The sequence below is a fragment of the Pelodiscus sinensis genome, chromosome 1 (genome assembly GCF_049634645.1).
Source record: "Pelodiscus sinensis isolate JC-2024 chromosome 1, ASM4963464v1, whole genome shotgun sequence".
Lineage (NCBI taxonomy): Eukaryota > Metazoa > Chordata > Testudines > Trionychidae > Pelodiscus > Pelodiscus sinensis.
The window spans coordinates 237,040,966-237,067,291 of record NC_134711.1 but is presented as its reverse complement, the minus strand read 5'-3'; the positions used below and the strand labels follow the sequence as shown (position 1 = coordinate 237,067,291).

General features: G+C 44.6%; 1 protein-coding gene across 6 annotated transcripts in view; it reads left to right on the top strand.

The window, feature by feature from the left end:
- The first annotated feature begins 12,358 nt into the window (after positions 1 to 12,358).
- TFDP1 (transcription factor Dp-1) overlaps positions 12,359 to 26,326 on the top strand; it is a 106,591-nt gene continuing 92,623 nt past the window's right edge. For 3 of the 6 annotated variants that reach the window (XM_075918445.1, XM_075918411.1, XM_075918449.1), the window contains exons 1-2: positions 12,504 to 12,641; positions 13,637 to 13,721. In XM_075918445.1, coding sequence (XP_075774560.1) covers positions 13,710 to 13,721 — 12 coding nt within the window. In that variant the 5' untranslated portion in view covers positions 12,504 to 12,641; positions 13,637 to 13,709. Of the gene's footprint in view, positions 12,642 to 12,801; positions 12,945 to 13,257; positions 13,282 to 13,636; positions 13,722 to 26,326 lie in introns of those variants that run through there. The other 3 variants (XM_006126366.4, XM_075918418.1, XM_075918434.1) reach the window with 3 other exon arrangements.

Sequence of the window (26,326 nt, the reverse complement as noted above, 5' to 3'; positions counted from 1 at the left end):
CTCCTGGTTCATTTAATGTAAAGAGGGGACTGCCCCCTTGTGTGTTCATTAGAGGTATTGCTGTTAAAATTTCTGTTAAACAATATAGTCCTGTGGTTTCCAGTTTTAAACCAGACTTACGTTTTAATTTACGCGCCTTATAAACTAAGATCTGACACTCTCCGGTGAATAGATACGGAGTAGGGGGTTGTTACCTTAAGTACCATCCCTTGCGGATTGGTCAAGCTGTTAAATTAACCTTCGGAAGGTTGTCCTTAAGACATCCTTTCTAATTCTGTTGATATACAGGTAACAGATTTGTGGCGACCGCGGCAGGACCCTCTCAGAGTGTCATTTCATAGTTTTATTTTTAAAATTCACATACCTCAAATGAACACCAAGAGTGTGGCTTGTGGGTTGGTTCTGTTTTGTAGCTAGGGTTTTAGGTAGATAGAGGGTAACAAGGAGGGGATAGGTATCCTTGGGCTGTGGACTGGCCACCCATAGTTTTGGGGCCCTAGGAACCTCCAAACTGCCCAACGTCTCCCTTAATCCCGGCTGGAAACAGTTCAGCCTTATTTAGGTTCTTGCCCCTTTAAGAGGCCTAGTATAGGGAGTTAAAGCCTAAGGTTAAGTAGGTAGTCTCAGTTCGAACTACTAAGTTCGAACTAAGAGAAGTTAAGTTAAGTTAAGTTAAGTTAAGTAAAGATAAGACAGTGTCTCGAGATAAGTCTTGGTTCGGACTGGACGCAGTTCGAAGCAAGCAATTCGAGCCTGACATTGGTATTTCAGCCTAAGCCAAAAGCTTAGTGATTTGGGTAGTTCGGCTTGGAGTGGTCCGAACTGGGGATCCGGAACTCTCTGTAGGTATACAGAGAGCCCTGCTTGGTTAAAATAAATACCAAGAGCCCGTGGTTCGAAGTAACATCGAACTAAGAGGTTGGTCTTGGCTGCAGCCAGAAACCTCATTTTAAACCCCTCATAAAAGTTTTCCTGTGAGGGTTCCGAACGTTCGCTGTTCCGCCATTTTGGGTTGGCGTGGAACGTTCAGGGTAATTTAAATAGGTGAGCATTTGCATAGGGCAATCTGCATATTGGAACGTTGCCTAGCACGGAACGTTCGTCGGCGTTGCTTGGCAACTGCCGCTTACTGCGTGGAGCACCCCAAAGGTGCTGCGCAGCTTATTGTGCAGGGTTCCAAGGTGGACCAAACCCAAACTGCACAATTATTATTTCCTTTTTTTTTTGATAGTTTTAAGGTAAATTCTGTGGGACAGTGAGGCTTGATCAACCTACTGTACCCAATAACCCCAGAATTTATCAGGTTTTATCTAGTTTTGTGAGTTGGTGAGTAGCTCACAGGACTTAGGTATGGCCTCTAAGAAAGTACCCAGAATTTTCGGCATACATGGATGCAAGCCGGCGGAGCAGTTAAATAAAAGTGTACTAGAGGATGATGTTAATGTTTTTGTTAAAAATGTTAATGTATGGGATGAGAATGATCTTAAAGGGGAAAATTGTCTAGAAAATTTTAAGTTAATGTGGGAAAAGTTTGTCCAGACAAGACCCAAGCCCAATAAAAAGACTAAAAAGGCAGCTATCATACAAGGACTGGCCATGGTGGCTGGAGCATTGGATACCGAGGTGAAGGCTATTAGTAAACAGTTAAATGATGCCAATGAAATCAGAATGGCACAAGATGCAACCATTAGTAAATTAAAAGGGGATTTAACGCTGAGAGAGACTAAATATAGCACCTTATGCTCTCAACGGGATGCTTTAACACACCAAATGGAGGATGTCATTAAGAGGTGTCAGCAATTGGAAAGCGAACTGACCGACAAGGTAGCAAAGTTTAATGATTCCAAGGCTACCGTGCGACACCTGTTAAATGAAAAAAGCCAAGTTAAAACCGCCGTGGTAGATCATACCGAGTGCAATAGGAAGGTACAGGAACTAGAACATAAATTAGGACTGGCTAGAGGTTTTGTGTCTGCCATTAATGAAGGTATTGAGAAGGATATTTATGAAAATACGATCTTAACCAAAGAATTAGTAGAGGGCATGGTGGAACCCATTATCACCACTGAGGTGTTCCACCCTAATGACCCGAACCCCATTGTAAAATATGAGCGGAGAGTGTTGTCACCTGAGCAAGCTAGAGCTGTGGGACAGAATCTGGGCCCCTGTAGGAAAGCCAATGCAATAGATTGGATGGCAAAGTTAGCCAGGACCAATCTTACAAGTGATGATTTGCTCATAGTGATCAAAGAATGTTTACTTCCGGAAGATTTCATAGCCTTCCCAGCTGACCTTGCCACTTCAATTCACCCAGATTTTAACAGAATTTATAAGGCCTTATATGATATATTCTATCCAAATGATGATATTCGGGGACGATTTTATTCCAGTAAACAACAAGAAGGTGAAAGACCCGAACTTTATTTTATACGGAAAGAATTGCTTCATGGCCTGGCAGGATTGAATCCAGGGGGAAGTGGAGATACCACTCATGATACCCCAGAGTTTAGGAGATCTTTGTTTTTAGGGTTACTCCCTTCAGTAAAAGCAGCTTTAAGCAGCTTAGATATTGAGAGAGTACCTTTGGCGATAATGAAAAATAAGATCAGAGAGATCTTTGAGTGGCAGTCGCAAGCTGGATTAATAAAAGTGGCAGGCCCATCAAGAAAGATTTCGGAAGTAAAAGAAGTGAGGTCTCAAACAAAAGGAAGGAGACGACCACCACCTCCTCCTCCTGGGGCAGCTTCTTATCGTCCTTATCAGAATTAGGACAGACGAAATGAGCAGGATAATGTGGCTAAGTTACCTTTCCAGCCTACTAGAATGTTTAAAGGAGGAAGGGAGCAATTAGCTGCAACTAAGCAGGTACTGGCCAACAGGTTGGCTAGATATCTCCCTTGGCCGAAAGTGCGAGAGATGGATATCGATCAGATCTTTGAAGCACTTGCAAAATTTGAAAACAATAGTGCGGCCGCTATATCCAGGGAGAGTCACCCTGCTCCAATCTCCGCTATAGATGGTACCCTCTACTGAGGAAGCCGAAATCTGCCTCGGCCCCTAAAAATCGTGGCACCGATTGAGTTTGACTTTTTCGGGAGACCCACCATTATGGTAGAATTAAGAGGCAGATTCGGGATAATTATGCAAAGAATGCTTGTGGATACAGGGGCGTCCACGAGTATTGTCTGTACAACATCTGCTCATACTGTAAGACAAGTAGAAGTAAGTCATACTAAGAATCTACAGTCGTATAATGGCAAGACGTCAAAGGTTCCTTTTACCAACTCCATTCAATGTCGAGTTGGGGGCGCTACAGCTCAGATACCAATCGGACTACAAGCTTTAGATGGTGTTGGCATTATGGGGATAGACTTGTTGAAGGAGTTTGGATTTGTTATCGACTTACCAAACCGATTCCTGATACAAGTGCCTAGAGGAGATGCTGCAAGTGCTACAGTAATACCTAGTGTCCATCGACTGGGAGCTTTAAAGGCAAATGAAGAACTTCAGCTCCAGGCACATGAAGATGATGTGCAAGGTGTTATAAATCGTCATGTAGCAGTTTTTGCAAGACACAAACTTAGCTGTGGAAAGACCAAAGAAGTTGTGGAAGTAGCTGGTCCAGACCCGAAACCTATGAGACAGTATCGGTTTCCTGTGGAGGCGCAACAAGGCATTAAAGAAACAATCGATGCTTTGATTTCTCAAGGAGTCTTGGTTAAAACTCAGAGTCCCTGCAACTCTCCAATATGGCCGGTTATTAAGGCAGATGGGAAGACCTGGAGGTTGACGGTAGACTATCGAGGGGTGAATAAAGTTACTCCCCGTATGGCTCCAGTTGTCGCCAAATATCCAGAGATCGTGGCTCAAATTGCCAATGGTGCTCGTTGGTTTTCTGTGCTGGACATATCCAATGCGTTCTTTTCCATTCCGATTGCCGAGACATCGTGGCACAAGTTCGCATTTACATTCAACGATCAGCAATATACTTTCACCAGACTTCCACAAGGATTCCACAACTCTCCAACTATTTGTCATCGTATGGTGTCAAAGGCACTGAAAGATATTCCACATAAAGTCAACGTAATATCATATGTGGACGACATCTTGATCGCCACCAAAGATCGTGCCACTCATCTAGTAGTCCTGGATGAAGTTCTATCTGCGTTGGAACAAGCAGGATTTCTAATTAACTCTCAGAAGGCTCAATTGGTCAAACAAGAGGTCACATACCTAGGTGTGAATCTAGGTGTGGAAGGTCGAAAACCTGACAAGGACAGGGTGGAACTGATATCCAAATTACCAGCTCCAACTGATGTCCATGGCCTCCGTATGTTCCTTGGTCTTATCGGATTCTGTAGGGATTTCATTGAAGAATTCGGGAAGACCGCCCGACCCTTATACAAACTCCTGAATAAACGACAGGAATGGCAGTGGGGTTCGGAGCAGGAACAAGCCTTTTTCGAGTTAAAAACTGCTTTGATGAAAGCACCAGCACTAGCATACCCCGATCCGACTAAGGAATATCATCTATCACTGACCACCGGTAAAGAAGCAATTGGAGCGGTGCTAATGCAGCATCATGGCACCACCTTAAAACCAGTTGCTTACGGCTCAAGGACTTTGTCTGGTGTAGAACAACAATTCACACCATGCGAAAAGGAAGTTTTGGCTTTGACATGGGCTCTCATACATTGGGAGTACCTAATTGGACAGTCACCAATCATCCTGAAATCGAGTCATACTCCCGTTCGGTACATCATTTCTGGAAAAGCGAATAATGGAAGAGTGAGTCATCCACGTTTGGCGCAGTGGACCCTCATTCTAATGAACCACGACATCGTGGTGGAACCAACGAAAACGCAATCACTGGTTCCTGCCATTTTGTGTCAACCACTCAGGCCGGAAGATTTACATGTGTGTCCAATACCAGAAGAAGCCACGTCCACTATTAAGTCACCCTTCGTACTGATGTCAAAATACGAAGAAGTCCGGAAGACGACTCCTCAAAATATCTGGGTCGTGGATGGAAGTTGCTATCGAAATAATGGACAAGTCATCACAGGTGCCGCTGCACTGCATGTGGCATCTGGAAGGAAGATTCTAAGACGAGTGAGCCTTCCTTCCGCACAGGCTGCTGAAGTAGTTGCTATTATTTTAGCTTTAGAAAATGCCAATGATCAGGACCTCACCATATGTACAGACTCTGATTGGGTATTAAGATCCTTCATCGATTGGATGACTGTGTGGAAGCAACGTAACATGTGCACCACGGATAATCGTCCCGTCATCTATGCCCAATTATTAAATTACGCATGGAGTCTTGCAGAAAATCGGAAAGGAAAAACTTTCCTTTTTAAGGTGAGAGCCCACCGAAAAGATCATAAAGAAATCTCGGTGTTAAATAATACAGTAGATCAGTTGGCAAAACAAGCAGCCACACTACCATCAAAAATGACTTGGCAACTCCCAGCGGCGTATGAAGAAAAGATCGATGCCGTAACGAACCAGACGACATTAAAGGATTCTGTGGACATAGTTAAACTGCAAGAGAAAGACCGAGGAGTAATGCAGTTGTTAGAACAGGGCCGGTATAAGGACTATGTAATAACGAAGCATGTAAATGGGCCGATCATGGCGCAAGAGATGGTGTCCGACCAACAAGCAGGGAATCCATTACTGATAATGCCTGCCATCCTGCGCAAAGAACTAATTGAACTAGCACATGTGCAAGGTCACTTTGGAGTAGAAAAGACCGTCAGTAGGATCAAGAGTGTTGCCTGGTGGCCTCGACTACGGGCAGATGTGGAACATTGTATTAATAATTGTTTGCAGTGTGCCCAAAATAACCCAAAGGCACATAACAGAATTCCACTGAAACATCAAGTAATTACTGGACCATGGCAAAGATTACAGATTGATTTTATTGGCCCTTTGCCAAGGACAAGCCGTGGTAATGAATACTGCCTAGTCATTGTAGATTCTTTCACCAAGTGGATAGAGGCTATTCCAACGTGAAATTGCACCGCGAAGACTACCGCTCGCGTACTCTTAAATGAGGTCTTTTCAAGATATGGGTTGCCCTCTATCATTGATAGTGACCAAGGATCTCATTTTACTGCAGAGATCACTAAACAACTCTGTGTTGCTTTAGGAATTAAACAGCTGTTCCATATTGCAGGCCACCCACAGTCATCTGGGCTGGTTGAACGAACCAATCGGACGTTGAAAACTGCATTAAGAAAAGTTGTCGAAAAATCTGGCAAACAGTGGGATACGCATCTCCCACTTATACTCATGGCTACTCGATCCACTATGGGATCCGCTGGGTACTCTCCCCATGAAGTACTCTTTGGAAGACCTATGAAGACGCCCGAGCTCTGGTGGATCGAAGGAGGGGTGCCTCCTGACGACTTTCAACCAAAAATCAAAGTAGCTGAATATTTGCAGCAGTTGCTGAATAATTTGTCCGACATACAGCACACAGTAGCGCAAACGCTAAAGGGCAATATCCAGAAAATGGATAAAAGACTCGCAGGAGATTTTAAGATTCAAGACTGGGAGGTCGGAAGCAAGATCATGTATCGACATTTCAGTGAAAAGAGCCATCCTTTGAGTCCGCGATGGTTGGGTCCGTGTTATATCGTCAACAAAGCTGGACCCACCGTCTATCAGGTGGAAATAGTCAGTAGGAAAAGGAAGATCCTTAAATGGTTTCACGTGAGCCAATTGAAAGAGTGGAAAGGAAATTAGAGAAGAAACTTAAATGGAAGAGGGCTAGGAAGGAAGAGTATGGAAGCATCTAGGAAAAGATCTAGTGAGGAGGTTTTAATTAAAATCTTTATTGTTTGTATTTAACAGGAGCATTCCACCATGAAGACGTCATTTATTTTGCCAATTTTGCTATGTGTTATTATGATAAGCACTCTAAATCCTGTAACAACTAAAGTAGTAGTTCCGACCAGACAGAGTACAGTAAAAAAGGTTACAGTAGAAAAGGGCGCTATTCAAAAATTAGTGCAAGGCGCTCATGGTCTTGAATGGGTGGACTTAGGTGGACATGTTTTTAAACAAAAAGATGGGTCGACGATTGGTGCATACTTAAAGGGTCTGACATTCCATCAAGATGAACTATGGAGATGTCAAGCAATAGATCGCCCTCTAAGGGAATGGGACACTATTCTGCACTAGTTAGGCCTCAGCTGGAGTACTGTGTCCAGTTCTGGGCGCCACATTTCAAGAAAGATGTGGAGAAATTGGAAAGGGTACAGAGAAGAGCGACAAGAATGATTAAAGGTCTAGAGAACATGACCTATGAAGCCAGGCTTCATGAACTGGGCTTGTTTAGTTTGGAAAAAAGAAGATGAAGGGGGGACATGATAGCGGTTTTCAAATATCTAAAAGGGTGTCACAAGGAGGAAGGCGAAAATTTGTTCCTCTTGGTTTCTGAGGACAGGACAAGGAGTAATGGGCTTAAAGTGCAGCAGGGGAGGTTTAGATTGGACATTAGGAAAAAATTCCTAACTGTCAGGGTGGTCAAATATTGGAATAAATTGCCAAGGGAGGTGGTGGAATCTCCCTCTCTGGAGATATTTAAGAACAGGTTAGATAGACATCTGTCAGGGATGGTGTAGACGGAGCTTGATCCTGCCTTGAGGGCGGGGGGCTGGACTCGATGACCTCTCGAGGTCCCTTCCAGTCCTATTATATTCTATTAAACCTTTGAAACAACAACAATATGATTTGATGACACCAAAAAGATATGTCTGGACTCATCGTGAATCCCGAGATCTAGTTTATAATCGCCAGGTGATCAATTCCAAAACATATAAGCCTTTGAGAGGTAATACTAATCGATGGGAGGTTAGGCTTCCCATTTTTAAGAGTCAAATGGTCACAATTCGAGTAGAGCAAGATCATCGGGTTTGCCATCTATTTGTTCGAGATGAAATAGAAGGCAATATATTATTATATTTTACGATGGGTAAAGATGAGACTAAAGCTAATGGTTTTACCGTCCCTGGTTGGTTAAATATGCTAGTAGATACGTCTCCATCCAAGAAATGCCTATGGACATTTGTTAACCCCCATCTCTGTATAAATGAAACCATGGCACATGCATCATCAGACATACATAATAGACGATGTCTGACCAATTGCAAAATAATAGCTCCTAGGTGGACTGGTTCAACGTGCGTATATCTGGACGTTCTGTATCATCCTATAGTGAAGCCAGGACAAGTCGTATGGGTGATAAAATTTTATCACGATCATTTTACTACGACTACAATAGATGCTACTGTTATATCACCAGCAAGAGTAATTCGTGCCACAGTGCCATTGACCTGTGCAGCAAATAGATCACCACACAGAACTAGTCAGTTTGCTGCATCACCAAGCTGTATAGTAGATCCACAGCCAGCTAGTTATGAGTGTACTGGAGTATTTATAGAAAACATCACGGAATCCAACACCTGGACGGTGTTAGGATTATTCGGGGTTAAATTTCCAGTGAAAATATTAGTAGCTGAAGAGCCTGACCGTCATGAAATTGGCCCTTATGTAGTTAAGACCAATATGGCTCGGCAAGTGCTTATAGAACCCAAATACCACGTCAGATGGGTACACGTGCCGATATCTTCCTACGCCACCGACGTAAATGAAAGGCAGGGGGCAGGAGAGCATGACAGTATGTGGAGGGATAACTGAAGTGCCAGAGCTTGATATCTTCTTGGCCAAACCAGTCAGGATCACCTGTCAGAGGTTCCAAGATCTACGGGTAGATCTTGATCTACTGGTTGGTGACCACTGCTCTGAAGGAAATAGAGTGTATCCCAATAAAGAAAAGCTCTGTGAGGTGCAGACATGCCAAAGCAGTCATTGACATGCCAACACCGGAGCTGGAAAATGCAGGGGGAAAATTACCTACACACTGTTGTTGTTGTTGTTCGTCCATCGTATTCGAAGAGGACCTTGACATCTAACAGGTTGCGGACTGTCCATGGTGTGTCCGCAAATGGCTGATAAGGCCGATACGGGCACGGAATGTTCTGCCACATGTCGGGCAGACATGTGTGGGCACCACTGTTGCAGCTTTTGCAACTCTGGCTTTACGGAGTGCTCGCTTCTCTTGTGCTATGGTTCTCCTTCTGGCTTCAGATGTTTGACAGCCTTGGTACATCAGCGTGTGCCATGTTGATCGGTCTTGTGCCAGGGTCTCCCAGGAGGTGGTGTCAATATCCAGGGACTTGAGAGAGGCTTTAAGCGTGTCTTTGTATCGCTTCTTTTGTCCCCCGTGCGATCGCTTACCTTGAAACAGCTCACCATAGAAGAGCTGTTTAGGGATGCGATGATCTGGCATCCTTGCAACATGGCCTGCCCAGCGTGTCTGAGCTTTCATCAGCAGGGTGTAAACTGATGGCAGGCCTGCTCTAGAAAGGACTTCTGTGTCTGGCAACTTATCCTGCCACCGGATCCTCAGAAGTCTGTGAAGGCAAATCGTATGGAAGTGGTTTAGTTGCCTAGCGTGCCTCCTGTATACAGTCCAAGTCTCACTGGCATACATCAGGGTAGTTAACACTACTGCTCGATAGACTTTAAGCTTTGTAGCAAGGCTTATTCCACGGCGGTCCCACACTTTGGTCAGCAGTCTGCCGAAAGCAGAGCTTGCCTTGGCGACTCTGCAGTTGACCTCGATGTCAATTGTCACTGTGCGGGAGAGGGTGCTGCCAAGATATGTAAATTGGTCCACTGCTTGCAGCTTTTGTCCCTTCACTGTGATGGTGGGCACTTGATGTTGAGCTTTCAGAGCTGGCTGGTGCATCACTTCGGTTTTCTTTGTGTTGATGAGAAGGCCGAAGTTGTCACATGCTGCTGCGAATTTGTCCATGCTGGCTTGCATTTCCTGCTCTGATCCAGCATTCAGGGCGCAGTCGTCAGCAAAAAGGAGATCTCGTAGCACAGTCTCCTTTATCTTGGTGACAGCCTGGAGTCTTCGCAGGTTAAACAGTTTCCCATCGGTCCTGTATCTCAGTCTGATTCCCAAGGAACTGTTCTGAAAGGCGTCTGACAGCATGGCTGAAAACATTATGCTGAACAGGGTCGGTGCCAGCACACACCCTTGCTTGACGCCGTTTGTGACGGGAAAGGCCTCTGAAGCTTCTCCATCATCTAGAACACGAGCCGTCATGCCGTCGTGGAACTGACGTACCATCAAGATGAATCTGTCAGAGCACCCAAACTACGATATGATGCGCCACAGACCTTCGCGACTGACAATGTCAAAAGCCTTGGTGAGATCCACGAAGATGGTGTACAGTTCACAATTCTGCTCTTGACACATCTCTTGGAGCTGTCAGGCTGCAAAGATCATATCCACCATGCCACACTCTTTGCGGAAGCCGCACTCTGTCTCGGGTAATAAACCCTGTTCCAGGTGGTCAATCAGACGATTCAGCAACACTCGTGCAAGGATCTTACCTGCGATGGAAACCAGTGATATTCCTCTATGATTATCGCAAACTTGTCTATTTCCTTTCCTCTTGTAGAGGTGTACGATGGGCGCATCTTTCAGTTCCTGAGGAATAGATCCTTGATTCCAGAAGGACTGGAACAGCTGAGTGAGTTTGTCGACAAGCACTGCACCACCACCCTTATAGACTTCCGCTGGGATCGCATCAGATCCTGGGGCCTTGCCACTGGACAGCTGGCTGATGGCCTGTAAGGTTTCAGTTTCATAAAGAAAAACTCTATAAGGTGCAGACATGCCAAAGAAATGCTGAATAGAGAAAAGCAGTCATTGACATGCCAACACAGGAGCTGGAAAATGCAGGGGGGAAATCACCTACACACTATAGCAGGCATAAAGCACAATGGACAAACAAGTACCAAATCTCCTCAGAATACACTTGAATCCTTAACCCAATTATCTCACAAGTACTTTATGCAACTGGACTGGACTCTTTGGAAGGTATTATTAATAAGCGTTGGTAAAAAAGCAATGAAGGATTATATTCTCCAAATGGTGATCCTTTGCTGACTGTGATTAGAAAAAAAAAGAAGAGTGAAAGTAACTTAAAATTTTGTACAGGTACCATCCTATTGCAACCCAGTTCTCTGCTGGCTTTTGCTACAGCTCAGCCAGCTGTTGCCCAAGGTGTATCGACTTACTTTCATCTCTGGAACAGACTCAAACATTTGGAGAAAAGGAGAATGGCATGCCAGAACTGTTTGAGGACCTGTTTCATGCTCCATCCACAATTTCTGCACTGAATGGTCTAAAATCCCCTGGAGCTAGGTCACTTTTCCCAGGCTCCAAACATTTTCCCTTACCTATTCTTCCTTTGTAAGGGGCAAATCAGTTAAAAAAATCAGTATCATATTTTTCTCTTTCCATTTAAGATATCACGTGCTGCTTCAATAATAGCTGCCTCCCTTTTTCACAAATATCTGAAAACACTTTTCAAAGAAAAGTCTTCACCTAACAGTTTTCCATCTCTGAAAGTGGTTTTGAGTAAAAGCTCACTTTTCTACAGTTACTGTTTCATTCTTCTGGATTTAAAAAATGTTCCATTTAGTACAAAGGTCAGTTTAGTGTATCCTGACCTTGATGCAATCACAGTACATCTAAATTTTAAAAATCTAGCATAGTGGGGATGAAAAAGGAAAATCTTAAAAGACCACAAACTATCTCTATGCTACAAAAAATACTATGAAGTACAATTCTGCCTTAGCTGTCATGAGTATTACAGTTTCTCACTCTTTTCTGCAGCAAGCAGCAGAACTTGCAGAGGAGCCAGTTTGCCCTCTAATTAAACTATTTTAAAATGGCATGTTTAAAATGGGGCATTGTAAGTGCTGCAGCCCTGATAATGGCGAGGCAGTGATGAGGACGCACCATCAGCATTACTCAGGGGTTGGTTAGGGCTAGTTTCTAAAATGCTGTTGCTGGGTGCAGAGCCCACAGCTGAAACCAACACCCTGAGGATTTGTTTTGACAGCGTGCTGTGCCCTGCAATCATTATGGCGCGAGAAGGAAAATGTTCTGCGAGGTCAATCAGGGCTAGGTCCTGCTAAGCCACCTGAAGCCCCAGGACCTAGGCAAAGTCCTTCTCCCCGCCAGAGCTGGAGGGGACATGGGCTAGCGCCCAGCTTTAGTCAGCAGAGGCGGGGCACGGTACCCTTCTCCCCTCGCTTGACATCGACAGGTGGGTGGTAAGTAGCTCAGCGCTGACGCAGGCCACCCCCTCGAGTGACACCACGTGCCAGAGCGCAACGGCTGCCTGGTTCTGACTGACTAACCGCCAAGTCTCGCGCCCAGGCTTCCCGCGCGCTCTTTTTCCAAAAGGGGTGGGGAATCCCTGGGCGCGAAATCCCCGCGCATGCGCGCCACACGGAGGGACGGTGTGGAGGGGCCACTAATCTCTCCGCGTGGGCCCTATGCGAGGCACGTTACACCTCATGACGTCAGCGCGCAGCGTCACGCCGGTGGGACGTACAAAAGTGTAAGTTTCAATTTTTTTTTCTGCCAACGGAAATTTTTTTTCCAGGGCCGCATCCGCGTGCTGAAGCTGGGGAGGGGCGGCTGCGCCCCCCCGCCCCCACACAGGGAGCCCTCCGCGAGGAGGGGGGAGCCTGCGCAGGTGTGCAAGGAGCAGGGGGCGCAGCAGAGGGACCCCAAGAGGGAGGATGGAAGGGAGGGAGAGTCGGGGGGCAGAGAAGAGTGAGGCTGACAAGGGGGGAGGGGCGGGATCCCCTGATTGGGGGCTGGCGCCGTTGACAGCCCTGCCTTCTCTCTTACCCTCCCCCCCGTTTGGAGGCCCGCGAGCTGCACATGTGCAGTCGGCGCCCCCCCCCCCCTCCCGCCGCCGTGTCTCCGCAGAGCGGCGCTGTGTGGGAGCGGGCGGGGGACGCAGGGAGCCTGCTCTCCGCCGGCGGCCGCTCAGGTGCAGGCACCGTTCGGCGTGTGGGAGGCGCTGCCGCACCGGGGGATGGGTTTGGGCGGGACGTGGGGAGGGGGCGCGGGATTTACCCGGGGGGGGGGTTCCCCATACTGGGGGATGGTGCTTCTCCTGTGGCAGCCGAGCCCAGCGCCTCGCGCGCCCACTCGCTAGCTTGGGCGGGCTGGTGGGGCCCCGGGTGAGGGGCTGGTGGGGCTGCCAATCTGTGAAGAGCCTCTGAGGCGCCCCGGCCTCCCCACGCACCAGCGGCCCATCTGGCTGCGCCCGCCGGGGCTGTCAGGGGACTGGCCCCAGGGGCCTAGTATTGTGGGGAAGCTGACAGGTCCGGCATAGGGGCCTCCGGCCTCGCCTGTGGGATGGTGTTGCGGGGAAGGGGAAGAGCTGGACTGTGGCCGACCCACTGTGGGCTTAGGCTGCCAGTCCAGGCCGCCTGCTGGGCTCCTCCGTGTATGTTTGGGATGAGGAAGGCCTTGGGGCTAGGGTGCGAGCTGAAGGGAGGGTCCTTTCTCTGGGGGGATTGTGAGGCCTTTCTCCCAGAGTAAGTTGTTGATGCCAGAAAACTTTTTAAATATTACGAGACCATGCTCTAAAGTAGAGGAATGTCTGCATGCAGTTAATAAATGATGGACTTTTGCAGTTCACTGTTACAGCTAGTGTTGTCTTGACTTTCTTTGTAGAAAATATCACAGTCCCTGTTTCCTTCTGTGGGTGTCAGTCATTTAAGAGACTTGATTTCTAAGCATTGGTAACATGGCAAAAGATGTAAGTATATTTGTTTTGTATTATCTGGGAACATGAGTGATAGAATATTTCCATGTGCTTAAGACAGAGCAGGCCATACATACCACAACTGGCATTAGGGGAAATGAAGACCTCCTTTTTGTCTCTTATTTAAAATGGGTTTGCAGTGTATCTGTTTTCACATAGAAAGTTTAGAATAGACTTACTAGCTTTTGTATTACAAAAAGGCTTAACGTTTTACACAATATGCACATTTGTTCTGTGCAACAAAACAAAAAGCCACCATCTTGCTGAAAAGCATTTGATGCAGGCATTTTGCATACTTGTAATAGAGATTGTGAAAAGCAGTTTTCACTATTGTGCTGGGTAATTAAAGTATTGTTCAATCTGAGCATTGTCAGTGAAGTACCTTTCATTAAGTTACCTGCTTGTTGATAGAACAGGTACACTAGAAATGCCACTCAGTGTTGACCTGCTGTTAAACTATGTTTAGGAAATATCACATGTTTAAGGATAAGAGGTTCTTTCAGTCTCTATGCTTATTTTTGCCTTTCTTCTGAAACAGACAAAAGGAACCTAGTTAAAGTCAGTAGCAATTAGACTATGTGGGGAGGAAATAATTGCTTCAACCTATCCGATTCAAGCCACTAACATAGAAGTGGGTGATAATAAGAGGGTCTGTTTATTGAGCCATCTATTCTTATAGCTCCCATTTTTAATACCTCTTCATCAGAAAAAATACTAGCATGTATTTAAGTTAGTGAACAGATTAGTTTATGATTAACAGTCCTCATTTACTATCATGAGACTTCTGTATTTAGATGTTACATTGCTAATAAAGTACTCTGGTACTCTAACTTTTGCATAGTAATGTTTTGCATGTTCTCTGAAAAACACAGCATTTTTAAAAATTGTCCACCCGGGTACATTTGTCAGTGAAACTTTTATGTTTGTCACAGGAATGTTAAAATGTGGTTAATTGACCCTGCTGGAGCTCTTGTACATTTCAAAGGAGGAATGCGGAACTCCAGGTACAGCCTGGGGCCAGTGGACTCCTGGCTGCACACAGGTGTGCTTGCTTTGAAATGTACAAGAGTCCCCAATGAGGGTCCTTGTTCATTTCAAAGCCTTGGTCAGCAGGGGGGCTCCCCAGAGGACCCTGGTTCTTTGTAGCTTTCAGCAGAACCATGGATCAGCAGGGGACTCCCCAGCTGAGTCCGGGTTCTGGGGAAATGCTGTGTGGAGCCTGGGGTCAGCAGGGGACTTCCAGCTTCAGTGAGTTAAAGGGGCAGTGCAGCACAGCTGATCCCCCGGCTCAGCTGTGCAGTATTGCCACTTTGAAGTACCCCTTCCTCTTCCCCCTCCCTGCCTCTATCTCATAGAGGCAGCAAAGGGGGTGGGGGAAAGTCGACAAACTATCTGTTAAGTAAATGCTTATCGGATAGGCGACTAGTCCTTAACATCCTTAGTTTGTCATGGACATGGGGTTTATGTCATGCTTCTGACAAGTTGCGCTAACTACAAAAAAGTTTGTGGGAGAATTTAGAAAATTAGGAAATGAGGAGAGAACAGGATAACTTGCAAATTTAGTGTATGGTTTAGCAACAGATAACTGGCGTACTACTGATTGCTCTTTCAGTTTTTGAAAAGGTAAAGAAGAATGAGCCTGGTAATTACTGTTCAAAGCCTAACTTCTGTCTTTAGTGGAATCATAGAATACTAGAACTGGAAGTGGCTTCGGAAGTCATTGCTTCCTTATGGCAGGTCCGAGTACTGTCTAGATGAGGGGTGACAATCATTTTTGATGGGGGGCCATTCCAAGAATCTGGAAAGTGGTTGAGGGCTGAATTCTTCTGTGATATAAATAGAGGAAATGTGGGATGGAGGTTGGGTGTAGAAGGGAGCTTGGGGAAAGGTTGGAAGTTTGGGTGAAGGAGGCAGTTGTGACCTGGGGCACTGGACTGGAGTGCAGGGGGTTGGTGTGGACCTAGGACAGGGAATTGGGGTACAGGAGGTGATGAAGGGATTTGGGTTGTAAGCAAGGGCAGGAGGGGACTGTGATCTGGGTCAGAAGATTGGGATGCCAGATCTGGGAGGGGATATGGGTGCAGGAGAGGAGCAGAGGATTGGAGTAGGGGACAGGAGTGGGGGCAGAGGGTTGTGGAAAGGGAGAGGCTGAGGTGCCAGAGACAGGCTCAAGCTAGAAGACTTGCCAGCCAGCAGCTGTTCCTGCATCACCCTCCCTACCAGCTAGTGTTCCTTCCAAGATGTGTAGCAGCACAGCTTCATAAGTGACTAGTCAGTTCTGTGCATGAAGCCCTCAGCCTTTTATTCGGTGGGGCTGATGAATCACCTGTAAAGCTGTGCTGCCATGCAGTTTAGAGGGAACACTACTGCCTGCTCTGCCCCTGCACATGCTGTAGCCATGTGCTCTGGAGCCCCTTGTGCTTTGTGGCTGCCTCTTATTGAAACTGGCAGCTCCCATTGGCTGGTTTCTGGCTGGCAACAGGAGCAGCTCCTAAACCTCCCCCCCCCCCCAACCTCTGGACTCACAGTTGTTAAAGAAAAACTGCCCTGCAGCTGCATTTGAGTGGCGTGCAGGTGGGGTGAGGTAAGCCTGGGGCTCCCTGCAATGTCTGTGGGTTGGATCCAGTGGCTTGGCGGGCTGCATTTTTACAAGGCCTGTTCTAGGTCATCCCTATCTAGTCTATTCAACTTGCTCTTAAATATTTCCAGTGATGGAGATTTCACAACCTCCCTTGGCAATTTATTCCACTGTTTAACCACCCTGACTGTTAGGATGATTTTTCTTATGTCTAGTCTAATCCTCCCTTGCTGCAATTTAAGCCAATTGCTTCTCGTCCTATCAGAGGCCAAGGAGAATAATTTTTCTCCCTCCTTGTAACACCCTTTTAGATATTTGAAAACTGCTATCATGTCCCCTCTCAGTCTTTTCTTTTCTAAACTAAACAGTTCTTTTAGTCTTTGCTCATAGCTCATGTTTTCTAGGCCTTTAATCATTTTTGTTGCTCTTCTCTGGACCTTCTCCAACTTCTCCACATCTTCCTTGAAATGTGGTGCCCAGAACTGGACACACTACTCCAATTGAGGCCTAATCAGTGCACAGTAGAGTGGAAGTATTACTTCTCGTGTTTTGCTCATAACACTCCTGTTCATGCATCCCAGAATCATGTTTGCTTTTTTTTGAAAGTGTCACATTGCTGACCCATGTTTAACTTGTGGTCCACTATAACCCTTAAATCCCTTTATGCAGTATGCCTTCCTAGATAATCACTTCCCATTCTGTGTGTGTGTGAAACTGATTGTTCCTCCACTTAGGAAGTACTTTGCATTTGTCCTTATTAAAGTTCATCCTATTTGCCTCAGATCATTTCTCCAGTTTGTCTGGATCATTTTGAATTATGACCCTATCTTCCAAAGCAATAGCAACCCCTTCCAGCTTGGTATCATCTGCAAATTTAGTAAGTGAACTTTCTATGCCAATATCTAAATTGTTGATGACGATATTGAACAGAACCGGTCCCAAAACAGACCCCTGCGGAATCCCGCTTGTTTTGCCCTTCCAGCATGATTGTGAACCATTAATAACTACTCTGAGAACAGTTATCTAGCCAGTTGTGCACCCACCTTATAAGTAGTCCCATCTAGGTTGTATTTCCCTAGTTATGATGATGTCATGCAAGATGGTGTCAAATTCCTTACTGAAATCTAGTTGTACATGTCTACTGCTTCTCCCTTATCTACGAGACTTGTTATTCTATCAAAGAAAGCAATCAGATTGGTTTGACATGATTTGTTCTTTACAGATCCATCCTGGCTGTTACTTATTACCTTATTGTCTTCCAGATGCTTGAGGATGAATTCTTTAATTACTTGCTCCATTGTCTTTCCTGGCACAAAAGTTAAACTGACTGGTCTGTTCCTATTTTCCTTTTTTTAGATGGAAACTATATTTTTCCTTTTTCAGTCTTCTGCAATCTCTCCTGACTTCCATGATTTTTCAAAGATGATAGCTAAAGGCTCAGATACCTCCTCTGTCCGCTCCTTGAATATTCTAGGATGCATTTTTGTCAGGCCCTGGTGATTTGAAGACATCTAACTTTTTAAAGTAATTTTTAACTTTTTAATTTTACTTTTTAAACTTACCCCATTTCGCCTAGCATTCACTATGTTAGGCATCCTCTCACCATCAAACTTTTTGGTGAAAACTGAAATTAAGGACCTCTACCATTTCCAGGCTTCCTGTTATTTTTTTCTCCCTCTTCATTGGCAGTGGTCCTACCCTGTCTTTGGTCTTCCTCTTGCTTCTGATATATTTATAGAATGTCCTCTTGTTACCCTTTATGTCCATAGCTAGATTTAGCTCATTTTGTGCCTTTGCCTTTCTATTCTTGCCCCTTAATACCTGTGGTGTTTGATTATATCGGGTGAGCAATATTTTTTGACTGAAGGCCACTTCAGAAATTGTTCAAGTAGCTCTGGGCCTCAGGTGCAGGCCAGGACACTTCTGTGCTTCCCCACCCACAGACCCTGATAGGTCTGAGTGGGGGGGAGCATGTGAAGTGTCACTTCCCTCCCCCTGGACAGCTTTTCTAAACAGCTGGCGGTTCTCTCTAGGGGTCCACATCCCTTTGTGGTGGGAGGAGACTTTATGTACTCCTTCTCTGCCCCCAGGTCAATCAGGGACTGGGGGCCGGGGAGGATATGAAGTCTGCCCCCCGCTCTGCAAGGGGATGTGAAGTCTGCCCCTGCTCTGCAAGGGAGCACCATGCTTAGTCACCCACCTGCTTAGCAGCAGCTGGTGGTTGACTCTTAAGTGCCAAGCCCTTTACAGGGTGGGAGGAGACTTCGTGTGCTGCCTCAGGTCCTAATTGACCTAGGAGTGGAGGGAGTGTGAAGTTTCTCGCTCCCTGCCCTCCAGTGGATAGCACTTAGATTCAACCCAGGTGGTTGACTAAGCACTGTGGGCTTTTCCATCACTAGACCCTGATTGGTCTGGGTTGGGGGGAGCAGCAGGACATCCATGGGCTGGATCAACCTGCTTGATGGGCCAGTTCTGCCCTGTGGAGGCCCTTTTGCCCACCCCGGCTTATATTCATCCTTTGTAATTTGACCTAGCTTCCACTTTTTATGCAACTACTTTTTGATTTTTCGATCATATAAGATCTCCTGATTGATTCAAGTTGGTCTCCTGCCATGTTTTCTACCTTTCCTATGCAGTGGAATAGTTTGCTTTTGGGCCCTTAATAATGTCCCTTTAAAAAACTGCCAACTCTCTTCAGTTGTTTTTCCTCTTAGTCTTGCTTCGCATGGGACCTTATCTACCAGCGTATGAGTTTATATCAATCTGACTTCCTGAAATCCACAGTCTCTATTTTGCTGTTCTCCCTTCTACCATTCCTTAGAATCATGAACTCAATGATTTCATGATCATTTTCACCTAAGTTGCCTTCCACTTTCAAATTGTCTGCTAGTTCCTCCCTATTTGTTAAAATCAAATCAAGAACAGCGTCTCCCATAGTAGCTTTCTCAACCTTCTGAAATAAAAAGTTGTCTCCAGAGTAGTCCAAGAACTTGTTGGATAATCTGTGTCCTGCTGTTCGTTTCCCAACATATATCTGGAGAGTTGAAATCCTCCATGACCACCAAATCCTGTGCTTTGGATGATTTTGTTAGTTCCAAAAAACAAAAACAAAAAACCCAAACCCGTCCACCTCTTTAGCTTGGTAGGGTGGGTGGTCTGTAGTACACTTCAGTCCAAGGCTTTGTCTTTATTGCAGGGTTTTGCAGAAGAGATCTTCTGCAAAAACTACTTCCGCAAAAATGTGTCCTCACCTCAAAAGCACATTGCAACAACAATGTGTTTTTGCACAAGAGAGCATCCACACTGCATGGATACTCTTGCTCAAGACAGTTCTGATGGCCATTCACAGAATGGCCATCGAGCACCTGTGCTTTTTCTGTGCAAAAAGGAGTTATTCTTCGTGGAAAGAGGTATACCTACACCACAAAAAGCCCCCTGTTCTGCCATTTTACTGTAAATCTTCTTGAGCAAAAACGCACTTGAGGTGTGGACGTGCTGCAGGATTTTTGCGCAAAAACCCTGTAGTGTAGACATAGCCCAAGTGTATATGTTTTTAAAATCTAAGATAAAACCTCCACCCTTTTTTCCCTGCCTGTCCTTCAGCAAGCTGTACCCTTCCATATCTATATTCCATTCATGTGTATTATCCCACAAAGTCTTTGTGGTACCAGAGGAACAAAAGGAAAAGCATTCGTAATTGTTTAGGCCCTGATCCTGCAGAGCAGTGGTCCCCAACCTTTCGGGGCTGCCGTGCGCGTGCGCCCAGAGGTGGGGCCGCCCATGCGCCTGGGGGCAGAGTCGGCCCAGATCATTCGGTGGGCGCATATAAATGCCCTGGCGGGCACAGCGTTGGAGACCACTACTGCAGAGATTTGTGCATACTTAACTTTGAGTGCATAGTCACAGACTTCAGTAGAACGGCTCGTGTGTGTCTTTAAAAAAAGAATTGAGACTTTACTGGGTAATTTCATTGTGTGCAGTGAGCAACATGAATGTATAAAGAATATTTCTAAACAAAATCTGTTCCTTTAAAAAATACGAAGTTAATAGCTAAGTAGGGGATATAGAAAATATTTAGATTTTGCTAAAATATTTGATCATTCAAAAATCTACTTGAAATTTTTGAATGACATAGTGTTATGTAGACTAGGGATTTTAAATTTTGATCAGCTAAACGAGTAGTTGATGGAATTTCCATTGACTACTTTCTATCTCATTGTGCCTGTCCCTTTGAAATGTACAAGAACTGTTTCAGTTCCCGCTCACACTGTTTCCCTGCTGCCCCCTGCCTTCCCTACCTCCTGTGGAGACAGTGCTCTGGTGGGGGTGAGGCATCGATCGGCTCGTGCTCTGAGGCAGCAAGGGAGGAGGCAAGCGACTGCTTGAGTTCCTACTCGACTACCCGATAAGCGGGTAGTCAACTAGTCACTTACATCCCTAATGTAGACAAACTTTCTAGCGAATTATGAACTGGTGATGATAAATGGCAAAGTGTTGAATTTGGGGAAATTACTAGTGGACTTTTTTTCTCGTGGCTAAGGCCCAGAAGCTATTGTAAATTCTGTGATAGCTCCAGTCATAAATGTCATCTTTATTGAAGAAGAGGGAATAAAAAGCACATCACAGTTAAATATAAAGGAGTTGAAAACACCAACAAGGATACAGAAATAATGCAGAGGGCTGTAGAGAGTTCTAACACGGGTGGTGAATCCAAATTATTTTTTAATACCTGCTAATATTTGAGGAAAATAAGTCCGAACATAACTATTCAATAGGAGGGAGAAATCTGGGAATTCATAATGCTTAAAGGAAGAGAAGAGAGAACCCCTCAGTTAGGAAATTCCAGTATGATCTGGAACCAAAAAATGACAGGGGTCACTTTTTGGTTAACGATACAGCTTTATCACGTGGAGTGGTGGAGAGACAATCAGCAGAACTATACAGACTCTAAAAAGCTCATGTACTGAAAGACCAAGAAACATTCTTTACTAAACGACTTTAAAATGATTGGACTTCAAAGAAGATATGACAAATGTATTCAAGAGGTTGAAGGAATAACTTCTTAGGGAAGGTTAAGAGATTAAAAATATGTAACCTGCCTCATTGAGGATAGAGAAGGAACAAAGACCATGGTTTTTGATGGGTGTTTGCAGCCTAGGGATAGGATAATGTGATTTCCATTTACTTTAGTAGTGATCAGTTCTTAGAAAATGACCTGCTCTGATGAGAGGTATTGATGTCCCAGAGGTTGGGTGTGGTGTAATTTTATTTGTGAGGGATTTTGTATTTTGGTTTTGTTGGGTTTTTTTTTTTTTTTACACTATGTATGTGTACTCCTCTACTCCCATGAGTCTGTTGATCTTAAACCAAATTAGAGCCAGCCAGCCTCAGGGAATCCAAAGAACTCTAGCTCAGTTGCCACTTCTGTTTCTGATGACTGAGTGCCTTTGGTACTGTTCACTTTAGATTTCCAGCTGTCCTCCCAGCTGCCATGGTCAGCCTGGAGGGAAGATCCTATCACCCTTCATTCAGGAACTGAGAGAGCTGCAGCAGATTCACCCTTATCTACTCTCTGTTTACCTAGTACCGCTTAGCAGATTTGTCACAGTACAGTGAGGTCTAGCAAGATTAGTAGGATGCACTGAAGAATGGGGAATATTTAGGAATCTTTGTTCCTGAATAAACTTACTATGGTAACTACCAACCTGTCCAATATTCTCCTAAAGGAATGCTGTTGGTGAAATTTCCATCTTCTGGGACACTTAAAACTAGACTCAACACAACTCTAATATGGGTTCAGGAGTAATTCTGCATTGCTGGGAAGATAATGACCTAAAAGCCATCTACCATCTCTTCTATGATACCATGAAAAGGTGTTGGTCACTTGTATATTGGGATTGATCTCTGAAGATAGAGAAGGACATGCTATTAATCATAAATGATTAAAAATATAATAGTGTAGTTCTTAGCCAGTTGGCTCTCCACAAGTCTGTTTGAATGTTACTGGTGGTTCCTGTTTTCCATTACTTGAGTTGCAGGGAGGCCTGCAAAAGCAAAACCCTAGAGGCCTGCAAAAGCAAATGATTGGTCTATAATATCATGACTAGTGTGAAGAAAAGTGTTTATTCTTTTTCGTAACACAAGATCTAGGGGTCCCCAAATGTAATTAAAAGGCGGCAGGTTTAAAACACTAATTCTTCACACAATGTACAGTCAACCTATGGAACTGTTCGTTAGAGTGTGTTTTGAAGGCTCAGACTGTAACAGAGTTCAAAAAAGAAAAGTTCACAGAGGATATGTTCATCAATGGCCATTGGCCAGTATGGGTAGGGACGGTGTTCTGAGCCTCATAAGAATGACTATACTGGGTCAGACCAAAGGTTCATCTAGCCCAGTATCTTGTCTTCCGACAGTGGCCAATGCCAGATGCCTCAGAAGGAGTGAACAGAACAGGGAATCGTCAAGCAATACCTCTTCTGTCACCCACTCCCAGCCTCTGTCAGAGGCTAAGGACACCATTCTGACCCTTCCTGGTTAATAGCCATTGATGGACCTAACCTCCATGAATCTATCTAACTCTTTCTTGAACCTGATTAAAGTCCTGGTCATCCGTCTCCTCTGGTAGGGAGTTGCAACTGTGCGCTCTGTGAAGAAAAACTTCGTTTTGTTCGTTTTAAACGTGCTACCTATTAATTTTTATTTGGTGATCCCCTGTTCCCATAACGTATGAACAAGTAAATAACTTTCCTTTGTTTACTTTTTCCGCATCAGTCATGATTTTATAGAACTTTATCCTATTCCCTCATTTCTAAGCTGAAAAGTCCCAGTCTTTTTAATCTCTCTTCATATGGGATCTGTTCCAAACCCCTAATAATTTTTGTTTCCCTTTTCTGAACCTTTTCCAGTGCCAATATATCTCTTTTGAGATGAGGTGACCACATCTGTACTCAGTATGTGGGTGTACCATGGCTTTATGTAAAGGCAATAAGATGTTCTGTTTTATTCTCTAGCCCTTTTTTAATGATTCCTAATATTTTGTTTTCTTTTTTTGGCTGCTGCACATTGAGTGGATGTTTTCAGAAAACTATCCACAGTGACTCCAAGATCTCTCTCGGAGTTTTGGCTAAGTTAGTCTCCATTTTGTATGTATAGTTTAGATTATTTTTTTTTTCAGTGTGCATTACTTTACGTTTATCAACTTTAAGTTTCGTTTGTCATTTTGTTGTCCTTTTGTTGCCCAATCACCTAGTTTGGTGAGATCTGTTTGAAGCTGTTCACAGTCTGCTTGCTAGAAGCTGGGAGTAGTGAACAGGGGTTAGATGACTTGATAATTATCTGCTAGGCTCACTTGAGCTCTGATACCTGGCCACTGTCAGACAGGATACTGGACTAGATGGACTTTTGGTGTGTCGAACTATAGCTACAGTATAGTCAGTTAATGTGTTTCTGAGTGATTCCGCGGAACACTTTCAGAAACACTGCCGTGTGTGAAGTCAGATTGTCTTTTTATAAACAGCAGGGTCCACACATGAGCATTTAGATTTGTCTGTTTTTCTTTGCAGAAAATCCTGGGCAGTTGTGGTGGTAATCCGGATGGATTGATTTAAATCAAGGCAACTTAAATTGATTTCTGTTATGATTTAAATCAAGTTACCATTAAAGCTAAGACTGTGGTGAGAGTGCACTTAATTTTGAAGTAAACCCCATTGAACTCACTGGCACTTCTGTCTTTTGAGGAAAACAAATATAGAATGGGGTTCCCTTGGAAGTTGCTTACGGGCATCCAGTGGGTTAGGTAGGGAAGGTGTGCTTGGCCTGCTGCTTCTCCCCTCCCCAACTGCCAGCCTGACCCTGACTGCACTCTTCCCCTAGAATGCCTGCTGTAGGTGTTGTGGGAGTAGAGTATTGCTGCCCCCAGCGCCTGCCCTTCCTATGGTCCAGGGTGCTGCTCCCAGGGGTGGGGAGGCGAGAGCCACATGGCCTCTTTCCTTCCTGATGTTCTGGGGATGCTGGGGCGAGCATGCATTCTTCCACTCCCTGGCGGGGGGGAAGGAGGTGTGCTTGTCCTGCTGCTCCTCCCCTCCCCACATTGGGGGCGGGGCTCGGGGCCTGCATCCCCCAGCCTCAGCTGCACTCACTGCCCATTGTTATGCTGAAGTAAAATAGGGAATAGACTTACGGCATCACCATTATTGTCTCTGGCCATGATGTTCCAAAATAAGGGGCATGTATTCTGTAATTTAAAAACAGAAAATGATAGTGGCAACTAGTAACTCTAGAACAGCGAGCGGTTCCCAACCTTTTCCAGATGGAGACCTATTTTGACAATTCAGGAAGACTTGGTGACCCAAGGCAATCCGAAAACAGGGGGAGGAAAGCGGGCAGAGGCACCTGGGGAGACACTTGGTGACCCTTTTGAAATGTAATGGCGACCCATAGGTTGGGGAAACCCTGCTCTAGAATATCTCTTACTGCAGCTTTCTGTATTGTATACTTGAGTGACAGATTCGAAACCTAGTTAACTAATTAAACAAGGTATAAGGATTAGCTAAACTAAACTTTTTTTTTTTCTGGCAACATCCAGCGAAGTAAATAGCTTGGGAATTCATGCTTTTTAGTATGCGTGATTTGACAAGTGGAGAGTCTTGAAGAATGATGCATTGCAAAATGAATTATTTAAGCCAAGCAGTTGAGCCACTCTGCGATATCCTCATCTTCGTGCACATCATTTTCTCCCAAAAAAACTGTTTTCCTTATGATGATTCATTCTTGCAACTAGGCCCTACATAATCTTTTTGCACTGTTTACACTTTACATCCTTTTTTACACAGGGAATAAAATTGTTCTAAATATTCCCAGGTAAGGTATCTCTTATACCCAGAAGCCATGGCAGTTTTTCTGTGGTACAAGTGTGGGCGAATATAGGAAACTGTGTGCACTGAAGAATGTCTTTCCTCTTTCTCTCCAGTACACTCCTCTCTTCCTTTTTGTGCTACCTCCATCCTTTCCTATATACTGTGTCTCTGTCTTTAGACAGTATCTTAACTAACTCTTTTGCCATTCTTGACCAAGGTCCATTGCCACAGAAGCAAGAGCTAGTTGTTTGGTTGGGCAGACTAGAGCCATTAATTCATTTTTAGGAGAATGTATGTGTAGCGTGTTTGTGATGAGATATGATTGTAACTTATTTTTAAATGAGAAACTCCATATTTTATTTTAAAAACATAAATCCAATTTAAAGTCATCAACTTTTTTTTTTAATCCACTCTGGTGGTAATTGATATAATCATGCATCCTTTTAACTTTATTTAAAAAAAAAAGTAATTAGCTTCTAAGGATTATTTGACATGCATTATACCCTCATTCTATGAACAGGCAGTAATGAAAATGTGACACACGACTGCTGAGCTTGTTTAGAGTTTGAGTACAATTCATCTTTTTTTTTTTTTTTTTTTTTCTTCTCACTTGCTTGATGTTTGATTTCCTAATAGGGATGTTAAGGACTAGTCAAATGCTTATCGGATAGTTAGTCATAAGAACGGCCGTACTGGGTCAGACCAAAGGTCCATCTAGTCCAGTATCCTGTCTGCCGACAGTGGCCAGCACCAGGTGCCCCAGAGAGGGTGGACCGAAGACAATGATCAAGCGATTTGTCTCCTGCCATCCCTCTCCAGCCTCTGACAAACAGAGGCCAAGGACACCGATTCTATCCCCTGGCTAATAGCCTTTTATGAACCTAACCTCCAGGAAATTATCTAGCTTCTCTTTAAACTCTGTTATGGTCCTAGCCTTCACAGCCTCCTCTGGCAAGGAGTTCCACAGGTTGACTACACGCTGTGTGAAGAAGAACTTTCTTTTATTAGTTTTAAACCTGCTACCCATTAATTTCATTTGGTGTCCTCTAGTTCTTCTATTATGGGAACTAATAAATAACTTTTCTTTATCAGCCCTCTCCACACCACTCATGATTTTATATACTTCTATCATATCCCCCCCTCAGTCTCTTCTTTTCTAAACTGAA